At 39.3% G+C, this 23,874-nt stretch overlaps 5 protein-coding genes across 5 annotated transcripts; 3 read left to right on the top strand and 2 right to left on the bottom strand.

Annotated features, from left to right (window-relative positions):
• Positions 1 to 1,778: 1,778 nt before the first annotated feature.
• Mrpl23 (mitochondrial ribosomal protein L23) lies at positions 1,779 to 2,531 on the top strand. Its single transcript, XM_078183782.1, has 3 exons — positions 1,779 to 1,905; positions 2,018 to 2,294; positions 2,382 to 2,531. The coding sequence occupies exons 1-3, from the start codon at positions 1,892 to 1,894 to the stop codon at positions 2,529 to 2,531; spliced, it is 441 nt and encodes a 146-aa protein (XP_078039908.1). The 5' UTR covers positions 1,779 to 1,891.
• A 176-nt stretch (positions 2,532 to 2,707) lies between these two features.
• On the bottom strand, positions 2,708 to 3,533 carry LOC144471592 (uncharacterized). The gene is made up of 3 exons (XM_078183783.1): positions 3,424 to 3,533; positions 2,930 to 3,116; positions 2,708 to 2,836 (listed from the first exon to the last, which is right to left on the bottom strand). Exons 1-3 carry the CDS (start codon positions 3,447 to 3,449, stop codon positions 2,765 to 2,767), a joined length of 285 nt encoding a protein of 94 aa, XP_078039909.1. The 5' UTR covers positions 3,450 to 3,533; the 3' UTR covers positions 2,708 to 2,764.
• Positions 3,534 to 4,634: 1,101 nt separating this feature from the next.
• Ttll1b (Tubulin tyrosine ligase-like 1B) lies at positions 4,635 to 7,753 on the top strand. The gene is made up of 9 exons (XM_078183012.1): positions 4,635 to 4,702; positions 4,900 to 5,028; positions 5,106 to 5,171; positions 5,253 to 5,431; positions 5,533 to 5,719; positions 5,786 to 5,987; positions 6,247 to 6,477; positions 7,432 to 7,541; positions 7,614 to 7,753. The coding sequence occupies exons 1-9, from the start codon at positions 4,635 to 4,637 to the stop codon at positions 7,744 to 7,746; spliced, it is 1,305 nt and encodes a 434-aa protein (XP_078039138.1). The 3' UTR covers positions 7,747 to 7,753.
• A 739-nt stretch (positions 7,754 to 8,492) lies between these two features.
• On the top strand, positions 8,493 to 17,152 carry LOC144470898 (atrial natriuretic peptide receptor 1). Its single transcript, XM_078182489.1, has 19 exons — positions 8,493 to 8,592; positions 9,217 to 9,385; positions 11,665 to 11,830; positions 11,909 to 11,983; positions 12,280 to 12,559; positions 12,637 to 12,746; positions 12,812 to 13,000; positions 13,378 to 13,598; positions 13,759 to 13,998; positions 14,254 to 14,374; positions 14,449 to 14,657; positions 14,944 to 15,094; positions 15,161 to 15,320; positions 15,409 to 15,569; positions 15,629 to 15,795; positions 16,022 to 16,168; positions 16,243 to 16,435; positions 16,496 to 16,769; positions 16,842 to 17,152. The coding sequence occupies exons 1-19, from the start codon at positions 8,493 to 8,495 to the stop codon at positions 17,126 to 17,128; spliced, it is 3,420 nt and encodes a 1,139-aa protein (XP_078038615.1). The 3' UTR covers positions 17,129 to 17,152.
• Positions 17,152 to 23,021, bottom strand: LOC144471590 (zinc finger TRAF-type-containing protein 1 homolog). The gene is made up of 6 exons (XM_078183780.1): positions 22,360 to 23,021; positions 18,862 to 19,100; positions 18,583 to 18,794; positions 18,147 to 18,307; positions 17,868 to 18,070; positions 17,152 to 17,791 (listed from the first exon to the last, which is right to left on the bottom strand). Exons 1-6 carry the CDS (start codon positions 22,591 to 22,593, stop codon positions 17,764 to 17,766), a joined length of 1,077 nt encoding a protein of 358 aa, XP_078039906.1. The 5' UTR covers positions 22,594 to 23,021; the 3' UTR covers positions 17,152 to 17,763.
• Between the last annotated feature and the right edge of the window lie 853 nt (positions 23,022 to 23,874).

Raw genomic sequence — 23,874 nt, forward strand, 5'->3', positions numbered from 1 at the left:
CGCAATAGATTAGTTTCTAGAAAGTAAGAGGGGTTGCCGAAGGAAGCTCGCGCACGGGCCGGAAGTTTGCGGAACGGTGTGGATTCTTGTGATTCCGTGTAGTCAGACAGCTCTTCGCATAGGAGCGGACCAAACATAGGAGGTGGAGAGAGTCCCAGCGCTGAACTCGTAGATGTGTATATAAACGAACGATTGTTACTGTACAATAAATCGTATGTCATCATTCACTATTGGAAGGCGAACGATTATTTCTTCATACCTGTCTCATGTCGCCACCCGAGTTCCCTATCGACAAATCCCTTCTATCAAGTGTACCGGAAAATGATTGAAGAAAATGATAATATGTTTGTACACGTAATGATATTTACTTTAATTTAATATTAATTCAATATTAATTCACTTTAATTTAATATTATCCCAATATTAATTTATTTTCATTTGATATTAATTTAATATTAATGTAACTTATTTATTACGCTACAATTTCTATCATTACTTATTGCATTCTTGCACACGTAATGGCAATTTATGAATATCTTTTTTGACAAATATTGTCGAGCGACGGTTGATTATTAAAGACCCAAACGAAATCAGGTGAAATCAACGGTAAATTGATAAAACCAACATTCCCTTAGCATAATGGAAGTTAAACGGAGTCGAAGTTTCATCGGAGTTCCTTTTTACATCGTTCTACAAAAAGCTTAACAACTACTCTTAAAGTAATACCCTAGGGCGATAGGCTCTCCTTAATCTTCTTTCCTGGTCTTCTTTCTTGAGGCTTACATTAAAGACAAAAGTTTGGCAAAGGCAAGTATTGAATCTTTTGATTTTTTGAATCGACAGATTGGTCTATATAATTCTTACGCACAAGAATTGTATATGTATATATATACATATATACATATATAGATAGATAGATAGAGATAGAAAGAGAGAGGATTCTTGTATATAATTCTATATATCATTATATGTATAATAATTATATAATAACAATAGTAATAATAATTATTATTATTATAAACTTATTATAATGATTATAAATACTCTAAATGTGAATAAAAACTGGCTTTGAAAAATGGAACCTTTTCAGTCCTACCAGTAAGTACAAACATTGTGGATTGCGCTAAAATGCCAAACGAGTTAAAATACAATGAAATTTAACGTAATACCTTCATCTATCACGATCCTCTTCACTTCTTCTACAACAAATATCTGCAAAATATACAAAAATTGTCATTATTAATGTTTTCTGGCGACCCTACATTCTGTGGAGGTTTTCTTTATAAATAAACTAAGTAATTAAAATATTTCCACTCTACACTTGTAATTTAATTAAGTGTCCTATATCAAATTATTAAAATAATAAATTATTCCTGTTCAATAGATATGTGTTCTCTCTAAGAAAATTTATTATAAACTGAATGACACGTTGGTAGGAAACAATAACAGTTGAATCAATATTTACAAGGTTGCAAAACCTTATTCGTTAATTCAATCGATATTAATAAATTGTCGATACAACAGAAAACGTTAGTACGTGGCGCCTCTTGCGGAGAAAAAGTGAAGCTCCTTTTGATGTCCGTACAGCGCCAATTAGTGCAGTGACAAAACGCTCAAACTGTTAGCCAAATTCGACTGATGGTAAATTAGCGAACAGTTTGAGCGTTTTACCGCTGCACCAATTGGCGCTGGACGGATTTCGAAGAAAGCTTCATGGTTTTTCCAGTAGAGGCGTTACAATCGAATAAGGCTACCAATTTTAGCTTTTCGACACAGATGGCGTCATTAAATTATATTGTATACGAGGTTATGTTCACTGCATAAAAGATAAATTAAAAGTAAACGAATCATTGAGTGTTGTACCAACAAATTTTTCTAATCGGACTACAAAATGTCTACTCGGTGGTACGTACAATTATAGTAATACGCAAACAAGCAACGTTCTTACAATGCTGTTAAAAGAATTTTCTGAGATATTAGTATCGTATCCATTGTTATAAATATTGTCGGTCTTTAGGTATCCTTTGTACCAAATTGGAAATCCACAACTTAGAGTATTCCTCCCAAACTTTTGGATGAAGATTGTTAGCACTACCAAGCAACCAGACTCTGTTGTCACATTCCATTGTTCGATGGAAATGACAAAGCACGACATTCATAATTATTTAGAAAAGATCTACAATGTGACTCCGGCTGATGTTAGAACTAGGATTGCAATGGGAGATACAAAAATATGTCCAAAATATAAATGTGTAATTAAAGACGACGACTATAAAGTGGCTCATATTTCATTGGTAGGTAGAACATTTGTTTCTATTCACGTTTAATAAGAATTAAGCAGATTGTATTGATATATTCATATGTATTCTTTATAATTGCAGAAAAAGGGTCAGAAATTCACTTTTCCAGATCTGTTCCCACCACAAGAAGGAAAGAGTGAGGAAGAGCGCTTTGAGGAGACAATGAAGGAATATAAGAAATTTGTAGAACCAAATGATATGCCAGGTTTACCTACTTGGTTTAGGATATAAAATACGATTATACATTTAGAAGAAAATAAATCCCATTTAATCTTATGCATAAATTATCGAGTACCTTTACATTTGATAGCTTAGCTTAGTACAAATATGTGTATAAAAAATAAAACATACCGCAAATGGATATATGATAAAAATAAAATAATGTATATACACATAAGAAATGATACGCATGTTCTAACCGTCTAAGCTTACATATTTAGAATAGATTGGTCTCTCGAATAACTTCAAAACTCAGTCAACATATATCCATATGTTCTGCATTGTGGACATTGTGCAATGTCAAGCAAGAAGATTGTCTGAAAAAGGAGAAAAAAGCAAACAGTATAAATTGGCAGGTCACAGAGACCAATATTGCACTTAAAAGATGGTTATCAAAAAAGGCAACAAACCTGTGGATGAACAGGACAAAAGTAACGTACTCTGCCTGTTGTCAAATATCCGCAAACATTGCAAAGCACGTATGAATGAGGCCTGTTGCAGAGACATTTATCAGGCAGCAAAGAACTAATTGCCATTCCTCTGCCTCTGGCTACCCTCGGAGGAGTCCGGTTTTCGGAAAGCGGTCCGGTCAACATTCTGCAAATTACCCTGTCTAATTAATTCTAGAAATAATCAGCGCGAAAAATAATTACTCTTAAGTAACATAAACTCCATGCAAGCAGTAAGTGATCTGGCATCTTTCTAGAAAGAGCAGGCAAAAAAGCGTTAAATTAAACGGGCACTTTCTATATCATATATCCCGTCTGTGCATAAACGGTTCGTTAACGAACGACTGCACTTCGAATTGTAAATTCATGACACAAATTCCTACGTGCGAACGTGATTCATTCTGTTCTATTCGCGCCGTCTTAATTTCCGGCTGACCGGAACATCTCTTACGTACCCGTTGTCTGATTTCTGATTGTTCATTTGTGCACACGATCTAATAAGACGCCAGTGTAACGGTCATTTACGACGTTGTCCGCAAGTTACCGCTGAATCAAATCACTGCGAAGAAACGTCTTCTTGAATGAGAGTGACTTCTGAATGCGTTCAAACTTCGAATCGAAGATTACATGGAACCCTGTCTCTGTTAATTAAAATTATATTACACTGGCAGTAAAATTAACCGTTGCGTAAAAGGTGTCGACTACTTACTTGTAATGTTAGAAGTTCTCGTAATATTAGACGGCAGTTTTCATAATTCCTTCGAGTGTAAATATACATTAGCATCGACCGTTACTTAAGAACACAGCGAGCACTGTAAAATTGTCATGGTCAAGTATCGACACAACGAAAGAGCATACAGATGAAATAAAAACACGAAACAGATTTTTTCGCATGAAAACAACCTAAGCACGTTTTTTTCCTAGTGGAACCACTGCGAGATCGGGGACGTCTGACCGGTCGAAACACCGCCGCGCTTCTGACAAATGTATATAGCCCCCCCAAGAAATAGGTCCAACTTTATAGAAGGAAAACGTTTGAACCTGTCGATTATCGAGTGACCAGTACCAAAACATAAACGAGTCAACTAACCTACGGTACAACCGAACGCTACTCTATTCTACATGAATTTTTACAAGTATTTTATTTAATAAATAACAAATTCTTGAAAAGAATGCAGCGTTTTTCTTCGTAATGAAGTTTTGACTGTAATCGTGTTATGGCGAGGAGGTAAAATTAAGTGTTTTCATCGTTTTTCATGCTCTTAATGTTCGAATACAATATGCATTATTACTATTATTATTATTATTATTAGATTGTGTATCAGTGGGATTAAGATTTTTGTGCGAAATAAAAATGTTTGCAAATAATATAGGGGACAGAAATCCAATAGAAATTTATTACCCACTTGCATGATTTGAATAAGTCTTTGAGTTGACTTGATATAAATTAAATTCAAACAAGTAGCACGTAGAATATAAATGTTTGCATTGCTTTTAATATTATTAATAATATGGCTTAGATCTTTAATTAAAAGACGCAAGTAAAGGTCAATGTTTACTGGTTTAAAAACAAAATGATCGCACACTTTCGTCCTAATTGCGTTCCGAGTAAGAAGTATTAAAAATCCGTGTATCCACGGCGAATCGATCCAACTTGTGCTAACACATGGCGTCCGGTGCTATCGCCGAAGGCAAACGTACCGCGAATTTAAGTTTATCCACCAATTACGGCAGGTAAAATGAAAAAACAGCTTGAAAGAATTCATTCCAAAGTTCGCTTTAACGAAACTTTTCAATTTAAATGAAACTCTCGTCAGTTCTATTCTCGACAAACTACTACATTGGATCATAAACAATCGTCTGCCTTTCTCAAGTTACAATCGATCCAATACATTCAACAGTTAACGATAATTGACTATTTGTTTATGCAGGATATCAACTAATGCGGGGGACAGGAAAGTCTCATTTTGCACAGACGTCGACAAGTCGATAATCGTGCACAATTTCGAGAAACGAGGATGGGTGCAGGTCGGGCCGGAGGACGACTGGAATTTTTATTGGTAAAGAAGAAAAATGACGAGTCGATTTGATCGATAGGAACGAACGAATAAATATTGACTGGCTATTGTTGCTACAGGGCGGCCACTCAGTCTTGCAGGACGATATTCAGCGTAGAAATCGGATACAGGATGGACGACAAACAGTGCGTTATTTTCCGTCCAAAATAGCAATAAATATTGATAACCATTAATCGAGCACTACGCGGTATATTTTCTTGGCCTAGAATGATCAATCATTTCCCGAATCATTACGAACTCACGCGGAAGGACCTGCTCGTGAAGAATATCAAACGGTATCGGAAGGAACTGGAACGAGAGGGAAACCCATTGGCGGAAAGAGGAGATGGTCCAGTCAAATATCTTTACCTTGACTTCATTCCTGTCACGTTTGTTCTACCAGCAGGCACAGTATCATTTTTTAACTGTATAATAACTTACTATTGACGAAACCGTTACATTTATTAGCGGTAACTCAATATGAAATAAATTTAGTCCTATCCACAGATTACAACATGTTCGTAGAGGAGTACCGGAAGTCTCCCCAAAGTACATGGATCATGAAACCGTGTGGAAAGTCTCAAGGGGCTGGGATTTTTCTGATCAACAAGCTAAGTAAGCTGAAGAAGTGGTCCCGAGAAGCGAAGAACCCGTTCAATCCGAATTTAACCAAGGAATCGTATGTTATATCTAGGTAGGCATCGTTTGCTTGTCGGAGAACAATACAAATGAAATATTATTTATTGTAATACGTTTATAGATACATTGACAATCCCCTTTTAATCGGGGGCAAGAAGTTCGATCTACGATTGTACGTTCTCATCACGTCCTTTCGACCGTTGAAGGCCTATCTGTTCAAGCTGGGCTTCTGTCGATTTTGCACTGTCAAATATGACACTAGCATACAAGAATTGGACAACATGTACATACACCTCACGAACGTGTCTGTGCAAAAGCATGGCGTGAGTTCTGCTTCGACGGAGCTTCAAATTTTTAAAAATCTCTGTTGACTGGAGACATTATCGCCGCATTGCATTCTAGCCCTTTATCCTACGGTTTTTGTCGCGAAGCAGATGATTTTAACAAAAAATGGTCAAGGTGTGCCTAAACCGATTTATTTCCGGCTACGACCCGCGGCAAGTGCTTTACTGCTTGCACGCAGTCAGCGACCATGCTCAGGTAAAGCAGGTAATTAAGAGCCTTTAATTGTTTGCCCTTTAGGAGGAGTATAACTCGAAGCATGGTGGCAAGCTGAGCGTGCACAATTTGAGATTGTACCTAGAAAGCACTCGGGGAAAAGCAGTCACGGAAAAACTGTTCGCCAATATCACCTGGTGCATCGTCCACTCTTTGAAAGCTGTCGCCCCGGTCATGGCGAATGATCGACATTGTTTCGAATGCTATGGTTACGACATCATCATCGACAACGAGCTGAAACCGTGGCTCATAGAGGTTCCTTTAATCCTGTGTTTATCATTCTTAGTGATCGGATCGATACCGATATTCAAGCGATTCGACAGTACTCAATAGAAAGTATCAATATTTATTTGATACTTCTATACATGTATCAATATTTGTTTGATACTTGATGAATTTTTATTTTTATTATCTGATTTTCTTCAAAACAAATTTGCTTTCTTTTTAAGTTGGAAATAGCTGATATACTATAATAGCATTCCTTCAACGAACGGTATACGCTTAATAAAATGTCCCATCTGTTAGGTTTACAATTTCTTAAAATCATAACCGTGTTTTTTTCGTCAATAAAGTAATTACTGCATTTTCGCACAATAAAACATCGCATGCCTCATCCACAACACGTTTTCGGTTTATAGCAAGCCACCAGCTGGCACCGTCTCGTTCACCCGCTACCTGCGGGCACTGTCTCTTTTCCTTTTGCCAGGTAAACAGTTTCCTTTAGTTTCTTTTTATTAGTTTTTCCAGACTGGAATCGATTAGTATTGATCCGGTATCGAACCGATCGCTGACCAGTCTTCCTTTGATCATTTTTCCACTTCTAAAAAGCAAGCTCTTTTGCATCCCCGTTGCTATAACAAATGACTGCACATAATCTCGAAAAACACACAGTACCATTTATCATATGTATATCTGGGAGTCAAAGAACAGCTATAGCGTTAGGGGCTTGATTCCCCTACAAACGAGGTCCTGTTTTCCCCAACACCGAGTGTCATTAGTAAAGGACCTCTCCATCCGTGTCAGTTTCAAATTACGTCAGAGGGTGAGAGTATGTGGAAACGAGGGTATCGTGAAATGTCAGCCGCGAAAGTGTAAACAGGGAAAGGTAGTGAAAACTGACTCCGACGGGAGAACAGATTTTGGGAAACAATTATGCCCGGACGATCACTCCCTAAACTCTTAACAACTGTTTTTTTTTACTAATTCTAGGTGAACGCTTCTCCATCGCTGACTTCAACGACGGTGAACGATAGGATCTTGAAGTACAAACTGATCGACAATATAATATCGATCGTTGTGCCTCCGGACGGCGTCCCGGAGTAAGTTCTACAATCAATTACATTTCCACACCTTTCAGCTTATTGCATCACCTTTCATTATTTTATTGGTAGCGTTAAGTGGAACAAGTGCCCACTTCCAGAAGCCTTAGGCAATTTCGAACTACTTTTGGATGAAGAAATCTGCGCGCAAGAGGAAAAAGACAACTCTAATAAGAATCGAGCATCTTCGAGTAAATGGAAGTAACTGTTTAATCAGAAACAGTTGAAGTGTACTTCTCGGAAGAATAAAAATTATAAGTGTGAGGATACGATCGACTCGAGCGATTTCATTTAGCTCTGATAAGTGCATCACCGCACATTAACGCGAAGGAAATATTGCAAAGATTGTTCCTTTGTTTTCTGTTAGCTTCTTTTATAAAACTATTTGAATTAGCACAGTCGGCGATCGGTACAATTTGTAGAATCCAGCAAACTTAATTGCTAGTGTTTAGAACAATCGTATCAAATATCCAAACACTGTTCGGATCGTGTGCCGAGGGAGGGTTCAAATTGCGAAGCATGCGTAGACGCAGGGAATAGGTTCCGCGATCAACGCGCATGTACTAAAACTTCCAAATGCGTGTCTCTCAGAGTATTTTCCTTGCACCTGCATGAAATCTGTTGATAAATCGAGATTCTCCGTAAATACGCGTCGCAGTCGTCACGTTGACAAACACGTGTTTATCCAGGCGGACTTATAAATTGCGTTAAATTCTCGCGGATGCGTTATGTCCGTCCGCATATAAGGGTGAATACCTCGCGGGGGTGGCTTAGATATGTTCGAACCGGTGCGGCGCTCTGTCATATGATCCGCTAAATTCCTCATCGAACTACAGACGAACATTATTTCTATAAACTTCTCTCTCCAATCTTCCAAATCATGCATTTGAATCATCGAATCATGTGGGTAAAACGTGTAGCTTCGCGATGTTAAAAGAAATTATAGTGACCATGGTGGGTGCTCCGCGGTATCGCGCGTTCTCAGTGTTTGTGAAGTTTCTGGTTCTTGCTGGGATTTCTCGGGCACTTGGATACGTCAACGTCTCCATGGGTAAGGGTCTGTTTTTCCTTCGATTTTTTTCTAGAAGTCGTAACTTCTTCGACAGATTCTAACGTTTTTCTAATTGTCAGTCTACTATCGAATTTCGTTTCCACAAAATTTCTACTACGATTCACGCACGTTATTGTTCACGTAGCTTCTTCAGGGACCAATAACAAATAATTCCTGTCTGTGAAAAATCCAAGAACGTTATACAAGAGAAGGACAAGTGACTCTTCAAATGAAAAATAAATGTGTATTTGTCTATATTTGCAAGCATGTGCTCTATCTCAGTCTTCGTCCAAACTTTTCTAAAAATAACTTGAAAGTCTGTTTAAACGAACAACGCGCATAAAGGTGTGATCGCAACAACGCATTAAATCGAACGAAGAAAATCCATCCGATCAGCGAGCGAGGCTGACAAAACGTTGTCCCTCTCGTCCCTTTTTTCGGTGTCACGAGCAATTGCGCGTATGAATGAAATAATCATCGTTTCTGTGCGATTTGTTACGACGACCGAGAGCAGGGAAAATCGTCCGTTCGAGTCTCGATCGCTGCAGCTGCTAGACACCCATTTCCCTAATCGATCTCGCGCCTACCCCGTTCTTATCTCAACGGTTTCTGGGATCCACGCAGCGGATCACGGGAACAGCCCGAGAATCTACAATGTCGGTGTCCTGATGGCCTCGCACCTGAACAGCCCGTTCGATCTCGAGAGGTGCGGACCAGCCGTCGACTTGGCCTTGGCCGAAGTGAACGACTTCCTGAACGTGCACAACGTGCAACTGCGCAAAGTCCAAGGAAGGTAAGGCGGCTCCGACACATCCTCGTAAACGGTTCCCCCGTTCATTTTCAGGAGCATTCCCTAGCTTCTTTGAACCGGAAAAAATATCAAACAGGGAAAAAAGAGGGCCGCGTTTTGTCCTAGATACCGACGACCCTGTAAGTTGATCCGCGTTCTGACCACGCGTTCCACCATCGCTTCCACGTCATTACATTAATCCAATTGGACAGACCGTTTGCATAAAAAAATCCGGGACTCCGATCCGCCGCGGGAGAGCTCGTGCTCCGATACGGTTAAGTGAAATCGTCCAAATTCTGCGTGGGCAGTCTCGGATAAAGCTTTTTCTCTTCGCGAACAAATCGACCAACCCCAGAATTTTCTACCAGAATTCGACGAAGTTTGGCGCTTATTTATTATATTTATAATTGTACGACACCTCTGTGCTGAATAATTTATTTCATAGTGATTCGAATGTTTTGTCGTCGATAATTTCTTAAAAGGTAAAGCAATCGAGGTCTTTATCGTCGGATCGATATAGATTTTATCGTATCGATATAGAAAGCAGGGATGAACAGCGCGAAAATTCTTAAAAGCAGTGAATAATAAGATCAACAGTGGCAGCAAACTGTCTGCTTCGTTATCTCTGGTCGCAATCTTCTACGCCTAACCGTTTTCGGCAGGTCATCCCGCTGCCGAAAACGGTGGGGCAGGTTGATGGTTATCGAAAGCAAAGAATACCGCGCAGGAACAAGAGCGAACGACTTGATGGATGATCACGTTCCGGGGACGCAAACATCGCGCGATCGAATCACCGGGCGAGGGGGAGACAATCGAACCGCTTGTATAGACAAGGAGAGGAATCCTGGAGAGAGAATCCGTGGATGCGACCTGTGATCGATAATTGGGGGTCACGGAATGCTGTGTCACTCCAGTTGTAACTAACAATTTGGCATAATGATAGATCAATCGTGGCATCGGTGAATGGGCAATGATTGCACCCTGACCGATACGCGAGGAATTACCGTCTTCGGCTGTCCCCTTCGTTAACGAATCATAATGCGATCGGCACCCGCTGGGAAATTAAACATTTCGCTTTAGAGAAAATCCTCGATGAAATCCCGATCGCCGAGGATTACTTCGCTGATCCGATTTTTATTAGAACGGCTAACGTTGTATAGATTCGCTGTTCTCTTTGGGAAATTGTGAACGACAGAACACTCTGATCACGTTGTAGCTGCAAAGAACGAGAAAGGAATATTATATGAACAAATAGTCTTTCAAATACACGTAAGAAATGATTAGATCACGTTAGTATGAAATTGTTCAAAGTGTCCGTTTCACTGAGGTGTCCAAACTTTGATACGTTAATTGTATCAAAAAATGTTTCGAGAAACGTTATTAAACATTTTAATTTCGACCACGGTACACATTTTTTAAATGGCAGTAGAAGAATTTACTCCCATTTTGTTAAACGACAACGCGAATTTTCCAGAAAGTTACAACGATTGTATAAAAGCATCTGTGAAGACAGTTATTTGCTAATGCTTCCAGCTTCTGTATTTTGTTTTAACTAATATAACAATACGATTCAAGTAACCCTTTGCGGTCGTATGTCTCTACTCTCACAACCAACGCTTTTTTACCGTTCCGGTCGTATGTCTGCTCTCAATCACCACAGCAAGGAACCATACTAATCTTATACTTTATTCAATCGTGTCTCAGTTTACAGTTTCTCTGAACGAAACTGAACGTCTAAAGAACCTATTCACGAACCAATATACGGTGCTCCTATCAATTGGAGATAACGGAACCCAGTATAAACAAAAGCTGTCGTCCATCACCCCATGTAAGACGCCGTGGCGAGACAGTCGCCTTTTGAGCGTAGAGAGATCGACAAGGTTCGAAGATGTACTTTGTAGAATTCCAAATAATATTTTACGCATTGTGTTTAATTGTAATTAGGCATTTTCGCTTCTTAAAACATTTCAAAATAATACTTCAAATGTTATTAATTTCCAGAAAAGCAAGCATCGCAAGCACGATTTTAATGTTATATTCAGTAATAAGTACTAAAGTATATATAAGTACTAAATAAGTACTAAACGTCACAGCGTGAAAGGGGGGAAGTGCAATGGGTTAAATCATAACAGATTTCTAATAGAAAACATAAAGTACATATAAATGAAAATGCAATGAAAAATGATCATTCGAAGCTTGCGAGTTCCTGGAATCAGGCTGGACGGAAGAGTGGGCTTTGGTAGAACTAATTAGACGATTCTGATTTTTCGGGGGCGCGTTAGCTATCCATCATGCAGCGGAGCAATGGCGCCTGGCCTGGCCGCGGACATGTACTTCCGGGACAACGTGATAGCGTTCGTAGGTCCTGCGTGTGCGTTCGCCCTGGAACCGGTCGCGAGGCTCGCGGCATATTGGAACACGCCGATTATCACAGGAATGGGAGACCAAGTATGTTTTCGCACGATCGACGCGATGAATAAAAGATCCTCTCAGATTATATAATCGTAATATTTTCCAACGGACAAGCCACCGTCGGAAGGCGAGTTGTCCGTAACCTCCGGCATCCTCGGCAGAATCAATAAATGGAAAAACGAAAGCTCGGTAAGGAAACTGGCGTTGGACTCCAGGAGATCTGTGTTTGCATGGCTCTTTCCTCGTTAACGTTAATCGATGGCGTTTCCCGTAATTATCGCGTGCGTGGCCTTTAGTCCTTCGGAGGAGGAACACGAGACGCTTCTCGTTCCTTCATTCCACCTATCTCTGTAGCACCCCGTGTATTTACGACTCCATTAGTATTCTTAATTAACCGTGGCCTTGTTAGAACAACCACAGTTTATCCGGTTTACCAGGTGGCCTCGTAGTTTCGTTTTACAGCTTCCCCTTGCTTCTCGTTAAAGGGCATTTTCAAGGACAAGAGCAAGTATCCCACCCTGACCAGGATGTCCTACTGCCAGTGTCGGCTGCGATTGGTCTTCTCCAGTATCTTTAAAGAGTTCGGCTGGTCACACGTGGCCTTGATACTGGACAGATCGGATCTCTTCTCCTGGACCGTGGGCAAGAATTTGGAATACGGTCTGAGGAAGGAAAAGCTGCTGAAGTATATCAGAGAACTCGATGGCAACTCAGCGCACGAGTCTTATCAGTCTTATCTGGAGGATGCTAGCATGTATGCCAGAGGTAGACGACGAGCTTCTAGTCCACCGTGTTACAAATAAATAAGCAAGGATTCTAAGACGCTTCGCGTTCCTCCATAGTGTTGATCCTTAGTGTCCGTGGGACCTTGGTCCGGAAGTTTATGCTAGCTGCTCACGATTTGGGGATGACGAGAGGAGACTGGGCGTTTCTCGATGTCGAGATATTTCAGGTAAATGGAAAGTCTGAACACCAAGTGATCCAAGACGATCGTGATCATTTTTTTATCTCGATTAGGGTTCCTACTGGGGCGATCACGACTGGGAAGTCGGCGATAAAGACGATGCAGTGGCAAGGAAAGCTTACGAAGCGCTGCTGAGGGTGTCCTTACTACAACCCACGAGCCCGAGGTTCCAGGATTTTGCGGAGACAGTGCGACAAAGGGCGCAAACCGACTACAACTATACCTTTTCCGAAGGGGAGGAAGTATGCATGATTCGAATTAACCATTCGCGAAGAAAAATTAAGACGTTTATAAAGAGAAGTAATTTGTCGAAAAGTTAGCTTAATGTGCACATCTACACTACAGGATAAAAGTTAATCAATTTTACATATCCTTAGCATTTGAGTAAAACTTGATACACTAACAATATTAATATAATAATATTTAATAATGCGATACTTTAACAATATTAGAGGCAGTTGGAGCAATCGTTGAACTACGACAAACCTTATTGGGAGTGGACAAATTTATATTTGGCCAGTTTATGAACATTTTTGCACTTTTAACAAGGCTGACAGTAGTTTCACAATTGTTCTAATTGCATTTAATATAAGAGACAGAATCTTGTTCTGCTTTCCAGGTGAACTTCTTCATCGGAGCCTTCTACGACGGAGTTTATCTGCTTGGCATAGCTCTGAACGAAACCTTAGCTGAGGGAGGCGACATACGGGACGGCATTTCAATAACTAGGAGGATGTGGGATCGCGACTTCATTGGTATTACGGGGCACGTGAGGATCGACGACAATGGTGACCGCGACGCCGACTACAGTATCCTGGATTTAGATCCTATCACTGGAAGGTCAGCGGCAATTAAGCCGGCAATTCCTTCGACTGTTTGCCATGCTAATCAAGCCCCCATTCTCCGGCGGTCCGGCCGTCGAGAATTTAGTTACGAGTTTGCATTAACATACCCTGAATAATGTTTGATGATATTAATTATGGGGACAAAAATTCGCCAGGTTCGAGGTGGTCGCTCATTATCTTGGATTGAATCGGGAGTACAGCCCTGTCCCCGGAAAGAAAATCCATTGGCCAGGAGGTCGGGAGGGACCTTCGGCTGACGTTCCGGAGTGTGGATTCTTGGGGAACGATCCTGCTTGCACGTCGAGGACGGAGGCTTACACCTTCGTTGCTTACACGAGTCTAGCGCTCGCAGCCTTCTTGCTGGCTGCTATCGCTGCCACGTGCGTTTTGTACAGGCAGGCAAATTTTTATCTTTCAGCGTACAGAGCGTTCTCATGTTAGAAATTCTTGAAGCAGAATCTGTCTTCTTTCAGTTTGTTGGATTTTGTGCTGCTTGTTCTGTGTTAGTATATTTGAAGCGATCGATTAGTAACAAGTTATTTCTATGAAGAATAGTAGTTATTTGTATCAATTCGAAATTAGCTACTTGTGGGATGATGCACCTTTCCAGCTTTGAAATTGAGTCGCTAACTAGAATGGATTTTTCTCAGACACTTGAGATTGTCAGCGGATCTGAACAACATGTCCTGGAGGATCAGACCTGAAGAGCTGCTATTGGAAATAGGAAAGCCGTTCTCATCAAAGATCAATTTGCACCAAGCTATATCCGAGGTGCATTTGCCGCATTACTACCTTTTAATTTAAGAGACGAATCAATAGTTAGAAAATATTATTTCTGATAAAAGAATTTTGGATTGGAGCAACGTATTCGAAGAGGATCGCAGCTAAGCTGCGACTCCTTGCCGTTGAACACAGTGTTTACTACGGTGGGGATTTACAAAGGTGAAAGGGTGGCTATCAAGAAGATCACCAAGAAGAAGGTGGTGGACATCACGAAGAAGTTACTGTGGGAGATCAAGCAAGTGAGGGACGTTACTTCGGAAAATACCGTCAGGTACAGTAATAATCTAAACGTATAGCGTCATACAAGTGATACGAACAACTTTTATTTCGCACGATGATTTACAGTCTACTGATAATAAAAATTAAGCTGTAGATCTTTATACAAAATGAAAATTGTCTCTGTCAATTTGAAGAAACTCATGACAAATATAAATGCCAATGTCCTTTAATGATCTTAATAAGTAAAACATGGTATACTTATATCCTAAATATACAATATTCTATGATAAAGTTTGCAGTGTAATAAAAGTATATTATTCTTGCGCGTACTTACGTAGGTTTATCGGCGCCTGCCTCTGTTCTCCGTCACCAACGGTGCTGATCCTGACAGAGTATTGTCCCCGCGGATCCTTGAAAGATGTGCTGGAGAATGACGCTATCAAACTCGACTGGAACTTCCGGATGTCTTTGATTCACGATATAGTAAAGGTGAACCCGTCGTGAAAATATATTAATTAATTGCAGCATAGATATTAGGAGTATTTCAATTTACAGGGGATGTCTTACCTTCACGCTAGCGAGGTTTCAGCCCACGGTAAACTGAGGTCCTGTAACTGTCTGATCGACGGCCGCTTTGTCTTGAAGATTTCAGACTTCGGATTGAAGACTTTGACTACGCCTTCGGACTTAATCATGGACGACGTTTATTACACTAGTATGTTGGTGATAATGTGGCAATCTACGTTCAATAAGAACATTCTGTTTAAAAATCACTGATACCGGAGATAATGATTGTTTCTTAGAATTACTATGGATCGCACCGGAACTGTTGCCGTTGACCGTGACACCAGGAAGCGCGGCGACGCAAAAAGGAGATGTTTACAGCTTCGCGATCATTTTGGAGGAAATCGTGGTGCGCGGCGGTCCTTATGAGACTGTCAAAGGGTTTATAACTCCTCAAGAGGTATAACTGATCAGGAAAATACGCCTAAATTAAACAGTGATTGATCATTTACGTTACAGATTGTCAGCCGCGTCGCAGGGTCCGAAACGCCGCCTTTCAGACCGGAAGTGACACCGAAGGACTGTCCTCCGGACATCCTATTTCTCATGGAGAAATGTTGGAACGAGATAGTAGATGAACGACCCACTTTCCACGCTATTCGTGGCACAATACGAGGCATTATGAAGTAAAAGTTATACTTTCTCAAGAAAAATTACCATTACATTAAAATTGCAAATATCAGCGAGGTACAGAGAAAACTTTATAATTGGAGTACCATAATTCAAAGTTAAATGCTACAGAAGATACAATAACAAATTCTGAATATTTAAAATGCATGATGCTAGAGAAATCATTAAGAATGTTTTTATATATCTCGTAATTGCAAAAAACTTAGCTTATTTGTTTCACAGGGGCTACTGCGAGAACCTGATGGACGACTTGTTGAGGCGAATGGAGCAATACGCGAACAATTTAGAGGCCCTAGTCGAGGAGAAGACGGAGCAATTAAGTTTAGAAAAACGCCGAAGCGAGGAACTCCTCTATCAAGTCTTGCCTAGGTGGTTCTATATACTTTACAATAAACCGTGTTACTTCAAATTAATGAATACAAATTGTTGAAACTAAATTTTAGGCAAGTTGCATGTCAACTAATGGCAGGAGAAATGGTCCAGCCCGAGCAATTCGAATGCGTGACAATTTACTTCAGTGATATAGTCGGATTCACTGCACTTTGTGCTCAAAGTACGCCGATGGAGGTGGTAGACTTCCTGAATGACCTCTATAGCACTTTCGACCGAATCATCGAATTCTACGACGTGTATAAGGTACGGTCTCAGCGACGCGCCTGAATTTTGTATGAAATTAATTGAAGTCGACAATCGCAGGTGGAGACAATAGGAGATGCGTACATGGTGGTTTCCGGTTTACCAGAAAGGAACGGCGATGGCCACGCGAAAGAGATTGGCTTGATGGCGTTGACTATACTAGACTCCGTGAAATCGTTTACTATAATGCATAAACAAAATGCTCAGTTGAGTGTCAGGATTGGAGTACATAGCGGGCCTGTTTGCGCTGGCGTGGTGGGCCAAAAAATGCCCCATTATTGTCTATTTGGGGATACGGTGAACACAGCATCGAGAATGGAATCCTCGGGCCTACGTAAGTAATTAAAAGTTTGAAAAAATATTTGCGAAAGTTGAAAGAAATTTAAAAAACTTTTTGTTGGCGCAGCGTTGTGTATACACGTATCTGAAGCAACGAAATGCATACTGGACAAGTTTGGTACCTTCGATCTGGAGCTGAGGGGTGAGGTGGAGTTGAAGGGCAAGGGAAGGGTCACTTCTTACTGGTTGAAAGGATGTTCGGAATCGGATCCTAGGCCACCAACTCCGAAATACAGAAGGCACAGCGCTAGTTCACCGGAGAACAACTTGAATCCTCTGATCTTCCCGCCGAATAACACAAACGGGCCGAAAACAAACAACAACACATTCATCAACTTGTCCGAGCTACAATAGGGCGACGCGATTGTTAATCATAATTATAATAAATTTATTTAATTTTCATCTATTACAATGTGTCGAAAATTAAGATATTAAGTGTATGACATAGTAAGTTTTAAATATTAACAAAAAAGATGTGTAACAGACATCGACCGGCAGACACGCGGGCTGAACGATTGTCCACTCTTGATTGCACGCCTATATGCAGAATGTAATCTTTAATTTTTATCAGCGCAAACTACTGTCGAGGGACGATTCATTCATCCCACCTGTCCGACGACGGCGATCTACGTAATAAAGCTTGCTCTGTTTTGGCTCAAAGAAACAGCAAAGTGTAAAAACGAAGTCTTGAATCAAGCTGAATTGTCATTTTTCTTTTCATTTCCAAAGTAAATTGCATACTAGTTTCGCTACAACTTTGTGCCGCGCTATGTTTTCTCTTATTAACACAGTGTACATTGTCAGTGTATATGCGTGTATAGACTACAGCAGAATTAGCATCTTTAGTTTTATTATCGTTACGATCATCGCTACTATAATAATTGATTATAAATCTCTGTGATCTATGCTCTTATCGCTGTTAAATCTAAAATGTTATGTCAATAAATCATTTGCCACCGAATCTTGACAACAATAATCACGGTGTGAAACTACTTGGACGCCAAGAACATTATTAGTCTGGAAAAAAGAAAGATTGTTTGAGAAGTTCTTTGTTTTATGAAATAATGGAATTGATTATGCAATCGAATCTTACCTGAAACTAATTGCCCTGGCAGCAAGAAGTCTATTGCACTCCGCCGTGTCCGGTAAAGGTAGAGGTAAGTAAGGGCTTTCGTTCTCCTGTTCGGTGAACTCGAATCTGTGGATTCTTGGTTGTACTTTCATGTCCCCGAAAGGTCCCTTCAATATTAGATAGTGAAGCGGCAAAGGGTATGTTGTCTTTGTCTTCAGGATCAGCTAAAAAAAAAGGGTAATAATCATTCGTATTACATAATGTCTTCTCATATAGATTAGCCGTTCAGTTCGTAGGTACCTGATAAGTCATGTCCCTTTCAGAGCTCTGGGTGGGATCACGCTGACTATTATTGATCCTCGCTTTGACAACCCATTGATTGTTGAACGCCGTAAAACGAGAAGTTTCATAAAAGAGTTTATGGACAAACTCGTCTGTACGATACGGCTTCATTTGTAAATCTATAAACGACGAAATTCTACAAATAGATTACACCCGAGATCTCTGTTGCGGGATGAGAATGGAAAGCTTATAGGGGATTAATATCTGAACTTCTAAGGTAGTTAAAGCTAACGCGCTTGATGAAAGGGAGCAACTGTTCCTGCTGCTGCTGGACAAGGCAGAAAAGAAACAGGTATAACAAACATGTTCTGTGTCTGGGTAAAAGATAAATGGATGATCAATTTAGTCAAATGAGAGATTTGAAGGCCTTAATACATGAGAAACAGATACAGACCGTTAAATGTGATTTTCTCGTAGGACAAAAGATCAAAGACATTGTCATACAGCCTACGTTCCTCAAGAGTACGGGCGTCGATGTCGCGCAGAGCCTCCATAACGTCCAACCCTGTACGATGAGGATGAACGCACTGTGCTTCATGTTCTGGACGTTCGTGGTTGGGTCCACGCCATGGACAGCCGATTCTACTGTACTTGCAACTGGATATTCTATAAACAGACAATAAACATCGATGTCAGAGATATTGCTCGTTTAAAGGTGATTGACTATGCTTACCTTTCTTCACACATTGTCTCTTCATGACGCTCCAAGGAGTTTCTTGGAAACTCCTTAGCGCAATACTGACATTCAGCTGGTAACTCAGACACAGCTTTCTCAACTGCCAGATTTCGAGATGGAGATGTTCTGCTGATCTCGATTCTGCAGTTGGGACACGTTGCCATTTCATCTCTTAGCCTGGCATCTGCGAGGACATGAGTGAAGCAACCGGCACACATCAAGTGTCCATTTGTACACTGTGAACATTGTTGCAGCATGTATTACTAGCATTCTCGTCTTGGAGCTTCTTGAAAAGATAAACCTAGTTTTGTTGAAACATGTTAACAAATCCAAGGTATATATAGTTTGTGACAAGGTATGCACAACTTTATGCAAAATTGAATTTCATTCTTTATGCTCTCAATAAACGGTGCGAAATTATTTATTTTGCACAAGTTATATCATACTATGCTCCTTTCTCAACAGATACATACAACCCTCTCAACGATATTTAACAAAACTAGAATAACAAAACTAATACCATGTATATTACCATGATTTTGATGTTTTTTAAACCTGAAACACAAAATCGTAGTAGTACTATTAATAAGTCAAGTAATCATTGGTACAAAACCGGTAGGTTTAAATCAATGGTGAATGCCATCATTAATGCTGCCAATATATCAATAATAGAAAGGAATAGAACGGGATAATGATGCATGGGATAAGTGAAAAAGGGTTTCGTATGCGAAATAACTAACTAATAACCTTTCAGAATATTTATTTTGTTTAATTGCTCGTCAACTATACATGTTATACAGATCTTCTAGAAATACGCTTTCTCTCTCTCACTCTCACTCTCTCGCTGTTTATTATAAGCAATGAACATCAATTTCGCATGGGTCTACAATCACTTTTCCTAGTAACTAGATTTTTGGATGTTTTCTCCATTTAGATTAAATTCTTACAATAAAACACAATACTTTGTAATGGGAAGATATCATTATCATAGTAAGTGCTAATAACTATGATTGGTCTGGTGGCTTAACTGTCCCTTTACCTCCCTAACAACTGACTGACTGATCACTGGAATACCAACAAGAATGAAGTTGAAGTTTGAATTACTTGTGCACACTTATAAAAAACAAATACTGTGTGTACTGTCTACAAATCCACAGATATGTAAGTACAACTTGTGAACCATGGTAAATAAAAAATGGTACAGTATGCACCAGACGGCGCACTGTATAACTTACATGTAAGAGCCTCTATTGTGATAGGACAAACGCAACATTCCTCCCAGTGTTTTACAGTTAATGGAGACACTGAATATAGAATGCATTACATATGTGTATATATATATTTCAGTTAATAGAATTCAAAAGAAGAACGACAGAAAACAAAATATAATATTATAGATAGACTGGAATAGCTACAAATTTAATGACAAGGAAGTGTTCTGTAAAAAAATATTACTAAAAAATGAAATTGTTACTTGGGCATGCATACATACAATAATTCTCTTTGGTTTATTTAATTCATATAGGTTCTCAAAATTCGCATAAGTGTACATTTGTAATGAGAATTACTTTACATGCATGCATAAATAGATTGTATTGTAAACCATATTCATTGATGTTTACAATACAAGCTTGATGCAGAAATTGAGGATTGTAATATATAAAAATTCTACGTTAAAAATTTATTTTGTAAAGCATACTATATAATAATGTATATTTCTTTCTATAAATTAGGAGTTCTGAATCTCTTAAATATATTTATTTAACAACACAAGGTATTCATTAAAGTTAGTATTCGTATTAAAATTAAATATTGGTTTCCTTTTGTTTTAGATGGTTTCACTAAAAAAAAAAATGTAGGTACCTACCTGCATCTTTATTATCTTAAGAAAATTATATATTGATAATAAATATGTACATATATATATATATATATATTTCTCTTCTTCTTTTTAATATTTTATACGATTACAACTAAAACTTATCCCCTTGTAACACTAGAAAAATAAAAGGACAAACTATTTAAAAATCATGTTGTAATCGTCAAGAGAAAAAGGAAGATAAGAAAAATGGGCAGAGTGAGAGAGAAAGAATCCAACACAGAAACATAGTTTTAACAACCATTCTTAATCAATCAAAAATCCAACTTAAATGTAATATAGGATCCAAACCAGTGATATTGTGTAGCACAAATAAACAAACTATTCTTGACTATAGTATAAGGTAAAAGTTCACAGTATATATTTTCATTTTGTTCCTAAATACCATTAGCCTCTTTTATATTTATAGACTAGCCAGTATAAAGATTAAGTGATAGTAAGGATGTATTGAAGCCCATTAACACTCAATATCTTAACGCTTAATCAAAAATTCTTTAAAATTGTTCCAACAATGTGAAACCATTTTGTATTAAATCTATAAATTTTACAATAATAAAAATATTTTAGAAAAAGAAGTTTGGGCGTTAATGGGCTAAGGAGGTTCTAATAAGATCAACTATAATATGTTTTTAGAAAGAAGAGACTCGAGGTGCGTCGATAATCATAATACCTGTCCTCTCCATCTATGGTATATAACATGGGTGTTATAGGAATAGAATGGACATCTATTATGACTGTTGATGTTACTTCAAGTATTTATTTTCGAAAAACAGACTATAACTGAAAATGTTTTTTCTAAATAACGTTTAAACGATAGAATTGGTCATTATCTCGCAGGGGTGGGTAATGTTTAATGCAACTAAAATATTTTTGTTATTACCAATTCCTTTTAAAAGTTTCAATCAGTTAATGCCTAACTTTGCTGTCACAGCTGATATCATCCGAAAATAAGATAATACGACTGCAAAAGGGGTAAAACTGATGTTTATCCGATAATTTCTTTCTATTGCGTATTACGTTTATGTACAGGGTAGTCGACAACAGGTGTGAAGAAATTCGACGAACGATGCTATACAACGTGAAACAGGAATTAAGGGCAAATAAATTGCAACGTCGGTTTCGTTTTCAAGTTATTAACAATTGAAATACTGCATCAGGACCGCGAGTGCCAGTTTTCCATTTTTGTTTCTCGTATGCTCTACACCACTGGCCTGCGCTCTTTCTACTCTTACGTATGAATTCTACTACTGGTCGATCGGAGTAATATTTAATCGCGAATAACGCGAAAACGAAGACGAAATCGCAAATTCTTTACTCTTGATTTTCGCTTCACATTGTCACGAAGAATCAACGAACGACCATGAAATATACTTTCGTCCGCTGTCGGACACTCTGTATACGTGTCCACCATGGAACAACGAAAAAGACGCAGCAGCGATCGACCCCGGGTGAAAATGTCGGATGGAAAGGGAATCATAATCGTAACAATGGACAATGACACGGAAAATCCCGATGGGCGAGATGTACATACACGTAACCAGTCATCGCAACTGATCACTCGTAAACAATGCACGAAAACTGATGGGAAGAAAGGATATATATGTCAAAAGACTTACCTGGTAGACGGCTGCCTTGGGCAAATCGAGACAAACTGCGCAGCAGAGGATGCCGCCCAGGCGGTGCTCCAGCTTTTGCTCGGTTTTCCCATCGTTCCTCGAGGATTTTCGACGCTTTTTATCGGGCTCGAGGAAATCCTCTATTTTCTCGAGGTCGTCGCGAATTGGAGTGGCCGATGGAGCCTGCTCCGTAACGCTACTCGACGATGCAGCTTCGTTGCTTGGGTCCGCCATATTGATTGTTTTGATTTTTCCTCGATGGCGAGCGTGAGAAATGCGCAGATGTCAAACGCAGACCACGCAATAGCGGTGATAGCGACCACGACGGGGGCAACAACAACACGATGCACTTGCCTTGCAATTTTATCGAACCGGTCGATGCCTAGCCCCGGTTTACCAGCACGAATGCGCATCGATTCCTATGCCCTTTTAATTATTTCCTCTAAACCAGCAAACAGCAAAGGCTCACGATAAAAGCAAACGTCGGTGATAGCTAAGACACCGTTATCCTTTTGGACGTCTCGAGACGTTAAGAATTCTGTAACGTCGTATTTATTCAAGCAATTCCCTAGCCAGAACTCGTCCCGCACTTTATCTTTGCTTTGTAACACTGCTAACAACTTGTTCGAACAGACACTGTTCGATCAAAGTGTTTGAAGCGACTGTAAGGGAGTCCAGCGATCTCGCTGTCACCTCCACTTCCGGTTGCACGGACTTTTAAATCATCGGAACAAAGAAGTGATTGCGCGTATGGTAAAAGCAAGAAGTATTTGCGATAATTTAAAAGAAAAAATCGCGTTGGCATAATCAGCATTTTTTTAGTTCGTTGATCCTCTTGGTATGATTAATGATTTATCATTGAGAAGTAATGTACACAGTCGGAGGTCAACGAAGTATATGGAATACTTTTTAGAAATGTCGTAGATCTGTTATCGATTCTCTTAAAATCTAATCTTTGAGATTGAGTGAGATATAATACAATGATAAAACATTGTTGAACGTTTTAAAATGTTTGGAACAAATTGGCAGCTGCTATCGAATTTTAAAAGTTAGATTATTCTACTGATAGTTTTATAATAATAACAGAAAATTATGGGAGTTCAGGAATCGATCGTTATTACAGTTGAATAAACAAACGTCTGCGTGTCGCGCTATAACGCGATAACGCTTGCGACTAAAATCGGCAACAGGAGATGGAAAGACAACTGGATAATGGAATTTGAACAATCAAATCTTTATTCACACATCGACGGTGTCGTTTTTTTTATTTTGCACTCCGCAGATCCCGTTTTATAAATTCATATAATTTTCATCGTGATATTTCCCTCGTAGTCCGTTATTTAATAACCATAATCGCCCTTTCTTTCTCAATGCGAATACAATCCTTCATTCCTCCTTAGAATGGACGTATGTACGTTTTGTTTAAATATATCCGCAATAGCTACAATTCAATTTGACGATTACACGCGTAACCATTATATAACATATTCAAGCAGAATACAGAGAAATCAACGT

Source organism: Augochlora pura, chromosome 6, assembly GCF_028453695.1.
Source record: "Augochlora pura isolate Apur16 chromosome 6, APUR_v2.2.1, whole genome shotgun sequence".
Lineage (NCBI taxonomy): Eukaryota > Metazoa > Arthropoda > Insecta > Hymenoptera > Halictidae > Augochlora > Augochlora pura.

What these genes read in the sequence shown, in the direction of transcription:
- Mrpl23 (XM_078183782.1), top strand. An exon ending in AAGTGGCTCATATTTCATTG is followed by an intron (nt 2,295 to 2,381) that starts GTAGGTAGAACA and finishes TTATAATTGCAG; the next exon opens with AAAAAGGGTCAGAAATTCAC.
- Ttll1b (XM_078183012.1), top strand. Translation starts at nt 4,635, where the DNA reads ATGGCGTCCGGTGCTATCGCCGAAGGCAAACGTACCGCGAATTTAAGT. An exon ending in CACGTTTGTTCTACCAGCAG is followed by an intron (nt 5,432 to 5,532) that starts GCACAGTATCAT and finishes TCCTATCCACAG; the next exon opens with ATTACAACATGTTCGTAGAG. An exon ending in CCTCCGGACGGCGTCCCGGA is followed by an intron (nt 7,542 to 7,613) that starts GTAAGTTCTACA and finishes TTTTATTGGTAG; the next exon opens with CGTTAAGTGGAACAAGTGCC.
- LOC144471592 (XM_078183783.1), bottom strand. Translation starts at nt 3,449, where the DNA reads ATGAACAATCAGAAATCAGACAACGG. An exon ending in AATCAGAAATCAGACAACGG is followed by an intron (nt 3,117 to 3,423) that starts GTACGTAAGAGA and finishes GGTAATTTGCAG; the next exon opens with AATGTTGACCGGACCGCTTT. An exon ending in TTTGTCCTGTTCATCCACAG is followed by an intron (nt 2,837 to 2,929) that starts GTTTGTTGCCTT and finishes CTCCTTTTTCAG; the next exon opens with ACAATCTTCTTGCTTGACAT.
- LOC144470898 (XM_078182489.1), top strand. Translation starts at nt 8,493, where the DNA reads ATGGTGGGTGCTCCGCGGTATCGCGCGTTCTCAGTGTTTGTGAAGTTT. An exon ending in CTCTATCAAGTCTTGCCTAG is followed by an intron (nt 16,169 to 16,242) that starts GTGGTTCTATAT and finishes ACTAAATTTTAG; the next exon opens with GCAAGTTGCATGTCAACTAA. An exon ending in AATTCTACGACGTGTATAAG is followed by an intron (nt 16,436 to 16,495) that starts GTACGGTCTCAG and finishes CGACAATCGCAG; the next exon opens with GTGGAGACAATAGGAGATGC.
- LOC144471590 (XM_078183780.1), bottom strand. Translation starts at nt 22,593, where the DNA reads ATGGCGGACCCAAGCAACGAAGCTGCATCGTCGAGTAGCGTTACGGAG. An exon ending in CCAAGGCAGCCGTCTACCAG is followed by an intron (nt 19,101 to 22,359) that starts GTAAGTCTTTTG and finishes CAATGTTCACAG; the next exon opens with TGTACAAATGGACACTTGAT. An exon ending in AAAGGGACATGACTTATCAG is followed by an intron (nt 18,071 to 18,146) that starts GTACCTACGAAC and finishes CTTTTTTTTTAG; the next exon opens with CTGATCCTGAAGACAAAGAC.